This window comes from Octopus bimaculoides, chromosome 1 (genome assembly GCF_001194135.2).
Source record: "Octopus bimaculoides isolate UCB-OBI-ISO-001 chromosome 1, ASM119413v2, whole genome shotgun sequence".
Taxonomy (NCBI): Eukaryota; Metazoa; Mollusca; class Cephalopoda; order Octopoda; family Octopodidae; genus Octopus; species Octopus bimaculoides.
The window spans coordinates 146,834,626-146,844,094 of NC_068981.1; the positions used below are offsets into that span (position 1 = coordinate 146,834,626).

Sequence of the window (9,469 nt, forward strand, 5' to 3'; positions counted from 1 at the left end):
GGGGGGGGGGGGCTACCCGACCATTGTCATCTCTCTATTTCTTGTCCTGTCCCTGACAACAGAATTATCATTACTATTTCTACTGCTCACCACCCCACTCAATTCTGCAACCCTCTATTTTACCCAACTCATGGCTCATTGTTCATCCACCCTTCAATTTGCAGTCTGCCTTCCCATCCCCTCATCTCCTTCCCATACAATCTTGAAAACTATCAACCCATCCACTTCTACTCACCTTGCATCTTGTGGAGGTGGGGGAAGGTACCTGGACCCTCATTGCCATTATCTATCTGATTGCAGAACCTACTGACTGTTTTCTTTTTTGTCTCTCTCTCCCTTCCCCTTACTAAACATGAATAGCTATGCAGATCCTCTGCAAGAACCTGCTCTGATACCACCACCTTCCACCTTTTCATAGTTTTAACCTTTCTTCCCCTAGCATGAAGGCAACACCCTTATCTCCCCCAGGGCTCATAGTCCTTTGAGCTGCATGGCAACCCTTACAGTGCAGGTGACAAGAAAAAGACACCCAATACATGATGTAAAGTAAATGGCTTTAGGAAAAGCATCCAGCCATAGAAACTATGCCAAAAGGGATACTTGAGCATGATGCAGTCCTTGGATTAATCAAATCCTGACCAACCCATGCCAGTATGATGTTGATGATATACGTGTGTCTGTATGTGTGTGTGTATTTATGTATGTACGTGTATGTGTGTATATATATATGTAACTGTGTGTGCATCGTTGGCGATTTTCTTTCTCCATCTTCCCTTCTTTGGACTTTTCCTATATTTCTGATGAAGAGCTCCGCTCGAAACGTGAAATCCTCTTTCTTTTCTTTCCTTTTTTTGTTGTAGCCCCTAGACAGAAGAAAACTACTCATAGAGTTTACCTCTAACTGAAAAATTCCCTCCTCTCCATTCTACCCACACCTGAGAGCATTGTCAGGTGCCAAAATGCATTTAACACCATTCAATATGTCAAGCATCACCAACATTTTAAAGTGTCTATTCCTAATTAGTCATTACCATGAATAAGCAAATACCAGATAATCTATATTAGGTAATTAAAATTATATGATAAATTATAGTTATAATTACATAATAAATTATATAGAGTTAAAATTATATAATTAATTGTATAGAGTTAAAATTATATAATGAATTAAGTTTCAATGAGAACATTATGTTACTTAAAAAATAATCATTCATTTTTACAGAATACAAAACTGCATATTAATGAATAATACAAGACCACATGCTATATTTAAACTCATTGTTCAGTCCCACCATGGCAGTTTTCAATAATAAAAATACTGATCTTTTTTGTGAACATTTACAGTTACATAATAATGAGATAGGATAAAATAACAGGCTTCTGTAATTTTTACCTTCTATAACAATTATTCAAGCTAAAATATTATCTTTTAAAAACAAATTTTGCCAACTACGAACAGTTCAACAGTCTAAAGTTTTGGTTTGGAATCTTACCAAAATGAACTGAGCTTTCCATTCATCTAAAGATGATTATATATACAAAATAATGATTATTTATACAAAATAATAATTACTAAAAGTGCAGAAATAAACAAAAGAATTTGGCAAATCTAACAGTAGTAGAGAATAAGAAAAGTAGGAAAGTTATTCCAAATTAATAGGAAATGCTCCAAATTCACAAATCTAAGATAACTTTAGAAAACGACTGATAAGTCAAAGAGTAGTTACAGATCTGTGAAACAAACATTAAATTTATAAAATACTCAAATTAACTGGAAAGTGTAAGGAAAATCATGAAGCGCACATATATACATACATGCATATATACATATATACATATATATATATATATCATTTATGTTCAGTTAATTGAAGGAAAGGAAATGGAGAGTTGAAAGTTAATAATTATTTATTATGGCCAGCAAGAAGGGAGACAGCAAGCGTCTTGACTGCACCCCCACACCAGAATTTATCCCCACAGGAATTTGAACAGGGCCTTCAGCTCAATTCAGACAGTTACGTAAAGCTGCTGGAGATAGTAGTCAATCCCTGGCTGGAGAGAGTTGCTACTGAAAGGTTATGTGTGTAACAAGAAAGAGTCAGAAGTGGTTGTTAAAGAATTTCTACAACTTGTAACCTCAATTTCTGGCCTCCAAATTCTACCAATTGTAACCCCATAGATTACTATGTGTGAGGTGCAGTTGAGAAGGACACCAACCACTCTGACTGCAACACCAAGGCCAAGCTGAAGACCAGCTGCTATAAAGAAAACAATCTGATTAAGATAAACAATGGTTTGCAAGGAAGTTAACTCTACAATTTTTCCTGATATTAATTTCCAGGATAACCATGTAAAACAGACCCAAGAGAAATGTTCATATCCTAACATTTAGAAAAATCATACCAGCTCTTTTGATGAGGGGACACTGCAAGCTGCTTCAGGATATGCAGTTTCTCAGAGGCAAAGCCTGCAATTTCTAGTGTGTGGAGGGGCCCTATCAACGTTGTCCTCAGATATTTGGAGCATTCATACTCTTGGTCTCTAAACTTCCACAGAAAATGGGACAAAGTTGTAGAGTTTACTTTCTCCTTGACAACGAAAGGAGTGAAATTGTTGGTTATATTATCTTTTTAAAGTCATTAGTGGTAATCCCAATATAGGACTTCTGGATATCATGTGGTAGAGTAAAAATGAAGCCCTATATGCCATGGAGAATACTCTCAGCTAGTAAGTGGATTGATTTCAGCATTGAGGCACATGCAGTCATACCTATGAAATCTGAATAATGCCCATATAATTCATCAACTGCCCACCTGTAATACACACATATGCACGCACACACACACACACACACATACTTGTATGTATGTAGGTTTCTTTTATATATCTATATATTCTTATATTATTCTTTAACTTGTTTCAGTCATTGGATGTTGTTGTTGTTTAGCCCCGTGTCATTTTTGACTAAGCAGATCTATGAGCAAAGCTATTCCAGTTATGACCATCTCACCTTTTTCTAATGCATAAGTAACTCAGGACCAGATTATCCCATGTGTCCAGAGCTTTGTCAATCATTCAACAGCAGCCATGGTCAAGTACTGCCTTCAAGAGTTTGGTTGTTCAAGTTAGTTACCTTTTATTTGTTTCACTCATTATACTGTGGCCATCCTGGGGCACTGCTTTGAAGAATTTTAGTTGAATGAGTCAACCCTAGTACTTATTTTGTTTTTCAACCTGGTACTTATTCTATTGGTTTCTTTTGCCAAACTGCTATGTTACATTGATATAAACACATCAACACAGACTGTCAAGCAGTGGTGGGGGACGAATAAAAACACAAAGACACACATGATATATATATATATATACATATATATATATATATATGTGTGTGTGTGTGTGTGTGTGTGTGTGTGTGTGTGTAATGGGCTTTAAGCTTCAATATACCAAATCCACTCACACACCTTTGTCTGGACAGAAGGTATAACAGAAGACATTAGCCCAAGGTGCCATGCAACAGGACTGAACCAGGAACCATGTGGTTGAAAATCAAACTTCTTATCACACAGCCACTTATTTTATTAATCTCTATTTATCATGCTGCTAATATTACATCAAAGAATATATAATATTCTTTTCTACTCTAGACACAAAGCCCGAAATTTTGGGGTTGGGGGCCAGTCGAATAGATCGACCCCAATATGCAACTGGTACTTAATTTATCGACCTTGAAAGGATTAAAGGTGAAGTCGACCTCAGTGGAATCTGAACTCAGAACACAAAGACAGACGAAATACTGCTAAGCATTTCACCCAGTGAGCTAATGTTTCTGCCATCTCCCCACCTTAAAGAATATATAATATTGGATTGGATCAAAACAGGTTGTGAAATAGCAGAATCAGTAGAATTTTCAACATATCTTGTAATGTTTAGCAGTGTATCTTTATTCCCACTGTTATACAAGCTGAGTCATTCATTTTCAGCCATCCATGAAATCACATCCAGTCAAGAAATATTACCTTGCTTTGGAACAGGAAGGGGCTTTTAGTCATAGAAAATCTACCCCTACAAATTCTGTCTAACCCATGCAAGCATGGAAAAGTGAACATCAAAATGATGATAATTTGATAGTGATTTGAGTTCAAATCCTACAAAGGTTCACTTTGCTTTTCAGCCTGCAAAGGTCAGTAAAATAAGTTGAGGATGATGTCAATCTAATCACCCAATCACCCAAAGTTGAGGCTTTGTACCTATCCTAGAAATCAATACTGGATCAATTGTTTGTCCAGTTATGTAACCAAATAGAGGAGGAAGGAAATTTGAATTTGAATTTGTAAAGGTAAAAGGGGTCATAGTCACACTTATCTTAAGTCTTTTGGGGGCGAAATAGAGAGGCCAAAAAAGATTCTAGAAGGGCAAAAATTTATAGCAAAAATTTGTACTCTTGTTTTTAGTCAACTGACCTTTGGCACAAAATGGATTCAACTGAAAAAATATTCCGTTTGTGTCGCAGAAATTGTTGCCAGATGTAAGGGTAGCTTCTGATTGGCTGATAGATGAGATAGTACATTTTCTGAGCTACCGGCCATACAGCAAAAAGAATTTTAAGTTACAGTACGAATTATGCACCACCACTCATTAAATTGATGCAAATAAGTGGTACTTTATTTGTACCACCCAGCTTGAAAGAGTTAAACAAAAATGTCTACAGCTATAGTCTGTCACTTATTTAGCAAAACTGAAAACAATACGTACCTTGTAAGTCTTTCTCTTAAAATATCAGAACTGTCATCATTGAGAACATTAAACAAGTCTTCTTGGTTTAGTGTCTTTTTGTATCCAAGAGAAAGTAAAGGATTAAGCCACCTACAAGTAAAGTCAAAACAGTTTCAGAGGTAATTAAGACAAAAATATTTATAAATATGCAACATGTATTACTTCGTTTTGCTTTTTTTTTTTTTTTTTTTTTTTTTTTTTTTTTTTTTTAATCTTAGAACAGCAATGAATAAATGTTCATTTAATCTAGAAATAGAGTGAAACTGCGCATTGATAAATATTTTTAAAGTATCTTATTTAAAAAACAGTTTAACCCTTTTGATACCAACCTGCCCAAAAGCACTCCTAGTTCTATGATACAAACTTCCTTAAAGTGATACAAATTTTACTTCCTTAAAGTGATACAGCTTTGTTTTCTGAGTCTTATCTACTTTTTGTGGGTGGTGAGAGTCATCTAATGGGTGAAGCAATGTGTCTGCAAAGTAGGTATGATGTAAAAGAATCTGCAGGAAAAAAGAAGTGGTAGAAAAAGAAGAGGGAAATGATGGAGAAGGAGAGGAAGAAAGCGAACATTAAAAAGTGGAGAGTAGGGAGGTAGTGGCAAAGACAGTAAAAATTGTTTAAAATTCTTTATGGCAACTGATAAGTTGTCTATATTTATGGTGAGAAATTGCTTACAGGCAATAATGTCACTCCAATATTAAAGAATCCTTACAATTTGACCATTTTCTTCCAATAAAAATGCAGTATTTAAAGCATGATTTTATAGGAATTCATCAAGGTCATCATTGTTTAACATTTGCTTTCCATGCTGGCATGGGTTGGCTGGTGTGACTGAGAACTGGCAAACTGGGAGGCTGCACCAGGCTCCAATCTGATTTGGCATGGTTTCTACAGCTGGATGCCCTTCCTAACACCAACTACTCTGAGACTGTAGTCGGTGCTTTTACGTGCCACTAGTACAGGAGCCAGTCAGGCGGCACTGCTGTCAGCACGGGTGCCAATCAAGCAGTACTAGCATTGGCCATGCTTGAATGGTGCTTTTCACAGCACGAGTGCCAGTCAAGTGGCACTGGCATTGGCCACACTTGAATGATGCATTTTATGTGCCACTTGCATGGCTGCCAGTCAGGCAGCACTGGCATCAGCCATTCTTGAATGGTGCTTTTTATATTCCACCAGCATGGGTGCCAGTCAGGTGGCACTGGCATTGGCCATGACTTTGATTTCACTCAGTTAACTAGACTATAGCCTACACTGCCAGATATTTTAAGCATCTCAGCAGTGATTCCTGATGGGCCGGGGGCTTTCCCTGTCATACCCTTAATTGCTTTATCTACCAATGTACTGTCAATTCGAATAGCTGGTCTCTCTGTTGGGTCAACATTTGGCAAACTCTCTTTCTCTCATTCATTCTCTTCATTTGGCAACCTTTCATAGTGGTGTTTCTAAGTCTCTCTCTTTGCAGCATCATTAAATGCAAATGAGCCACCATCCATGTGGACACATTTCTCTCCTATAACATCAGAATTTTCTCTCACACAGTCTTGCAATTCAAAACACTTCAAGTCTCTGGTCCTCACGACGCAGAACATTGGCAAATTTCTTCTTATCTGCTTCCCCTCTGACTAAGTAAACCTGTCTCCTAGCTTCCCTCTGGCAATTTGATACAGTTCCCTGCTACCATCACACTTCCAGTCCTTCCAAGCCTGTTTCTATTCCCTAATGGCCCTATCAACTACATTACAGAATTAATACTGAATTCTAAGATAGATAGAAGACTGTCAATTTTGAGAGAAGGTGTGGTTGATTATATCAACCACAGCACTTGAGTGGTGCTTTTGTTGACCCCCAAAAAGGATGAAAGACAAGTTTGACTGGCAGGATTTGAGTTTAGAATGAAAGAAAAGCATTTAAATGCTGTGAGACATGCCGTCCTATACTCTATTGATTCTGTCAAAACTTGACTTGAAAAAAAGGAAAACAAAAGGTAGGCTGCATTGGATAATGTAATCCAGTATATCTCTGAATAAAAGATGGTTACAGACAGAATATCATTGATTATAAGTCTGCTGGGTCATTGACTAGCTTACAGCCATAGTGACAACACGTCTTTCTCTCTTTCTTTCTTACTCACGGATGAAGGACAAGAACTAAAAATGCTAGATTCTTTGTTCTTCATGGTAATAAAACTTATCAAACTTTTTATAAAGTCTGCTGATCAACAGTGCTGATGTCATGGTCTTTGATATTAGATTAAATTACTTGAAATTCTCTCTTAAAGATATAAATCGCTTGCCTTTTTCTTTATCTAACACTATCAAAGATTCCCATCAACTTATTTCCAATTTCCATACTATCCACCTTTAATTGTACTGTCATTCATTTTATAATCAGGAATTGCACTCTTACAGAACAAGCTGCTGTTTAACCCAGGTCAGCCTTGATTGGGTAGTTTTATAAGCAAAAATATTCTAGACGTGACCATCCTGTCTTATCTTTTATTTGTTTCAGCCATTATACTGCAACCATGCTGGGGCACTACCTTGAAGAATTTTTAGTCAAATGAATTGACCCCAGTACTTATTTTCTTTAAGCTAAGCCTGATACTTAATCTAACAGTCATTAATGCTGAATCATTAAGTTATGGGGATGTAAACACACCAACACCAGTTGTCAAGCAGTGGATGGGGAGACAAACACACACACACACACATACAACAGGCTGCTTTTAGTTTCCATCTAACAAAACCACTCACAAGACTTTGGTCAACCCAGGGCTATAGCAGAAGACCCTTACCCAAGGTGCTACACAGTGGGGCAAAACCCAGAACCATGTGATGGGAAGCAAATTTATTCAGTTGCTTGCATAGATTATAAGATGTGTAAGTTGCTGTCATTGATGCACAGGGAGTGTATATTATTCAGTATCAATTATGTAAGATTATGTGTTGTGTTATTTCATTTTGTGTTGATTTTGTAGAATATCCTTCCTTTTTTAATACTTCTGTTTCTAATAGATCAAGCTAATGCATTTAGTGGCTCCTTCATTGGCTTGATATAATACAAGTTACAAATAATACAGGCGTTATTGTGCAAGGATGTGAAGGCACATGGCTTAGTGGTTAGGGTATTCAGCTCACGATCATAAGGTTGTGAGATCAATTCCCAGCAACATGTTGTGCCCTTGAACAAGGCACTTTATTTCATGTTGTTCCAGTCCACTCTGCTGGCAAAAACGAACAGTATGTGTATGTCAAAGGGCCAACCTTGTCACATTCTGTTTCACACTGAATCTCCCTGAGGTTACACTCATATGTTAATTTCACAAGGGGACTGTACTGTTGATTGGATTGACTGGAACCTTCATCATCATAACTAGTGAGAGCATCTGGTATTACAAATTATTGCTATATCACTGATCAGGTGGTTGAAATATTCAGTAACCATTGAAATAATAGCTTTTATGCTTGTAAAAACCAACATTCATGTGTATGACCTTTTGACAGAAGTGACTTTGAAAAATGTCTCTTAACTTTCATTTTTGGTTATATATCCTATAGTTTTTATCGACTCTGAGGTCAAGAAAAGAGTGTCTGTAGAGTAACTAGACCTACTAGAAAAATTTCTTTTAAATCACATCCTACATTCTTAAAAAAAGTTACATCTAATACTACATTATGTCAATTCCATTTTAAATCTTTCCTACCCATACATTTAATGCTACCGAATACATGGGGTGTAACAGGTAGGAAATATTTACAAAGATGTTCTCTCTCTGACAAACAACTTTGCTCAGAGCTTTTATACTCATATCTCCATCATGGTGAACTTACTTTAATAAGTAAGGAACAATATCATGTTTTTTTTTTATGATACTAGTAATACTTGTCAGCGACCAAGTAAGTGCAAAGTAAAATACTTTCATATTTATAAAATCTTTTTCCACAGAATTTCTAAGCAACCAGCTGACATTCTTATAAAGTTCAACGTGGATAAGATTTCATACATATATATTTTTGGCAAATAAATTTGAGAGCTGAAAGCAAACTTAGATGTATACTACATTTGTTATTTCAATGAAGATATAATTAAACTTCTCGTTTGTTGTTTTGTAACTAATTATCTGAACATTGCCTGGAAGGGAGTTGAAAGTCAAAAGCTTCTTGAAATGGAAATATGTAGGATGCAGATTATTAAAAGAAAACTGCCAATTTAATTGAATCTCAAAATATAATAAAGAACATGAACATCTCACTTGCCATAGGGAGCTTGTCTCCCTTATCAGTTGTTAGACAAGTGCTCTCACATGGCTAAAAGTTGTTTTGACTCTTATTTCTAGCAATGCTGGTGCTGATTAGCACCCTCAGTCGCTTTAATGATGACTATACTACTGCTTTTCAGCTCTAAATTGCAAATAGCCACCCTAATAATTTGTATATATATATATATATATACACATACATACTTTTTTCTTTTAGTCTTTTATTTGTTTCAGTCATTTGACTGTGGCCATGCTGGAACACTGCCTTTAGCCAAGCAAATCGACTCCAGGACTTATTCTTTGGAAGCCTAGTATTTATTCTATTGGTCTATTTTTCCGAACCGCTAAGTTACAGTGACATAAACACACCAGCATCGGTTGTCAAGTGATGTTGGGGAGACAAACACAGACACACAAACATACACACAT

The 9,469-nt window shown here is 36.4% G+C and overlaps 1 protein-coding gene across 3 annotated transcripts in view; it reads right to left on the reverse strand.

Moving 5' to 3' along the window:
- The window catches only part of LOC106883579 (ATP-binding cassette sub-family C member 4), a 146,239-nt gene that overhangs the window by 115,127 nt on the left and 21,643 nt on the right, over window positions 1-9,469 (reverse strand). For all 3 annotated transcript variants that reach the window (XM_052971339.1, XM_052971338.1, XM_052971336.1), the window contains exon 2: window positions 4,756-4,866. In XM_052971339.1, the coding sequence (XP_052827299.1) occupies window positions 4,756-4,866 (111 nt within the window). The remainder of the gene's footprint in view (window positions 1-4,755; window positions 4,867-9,469) is intronic.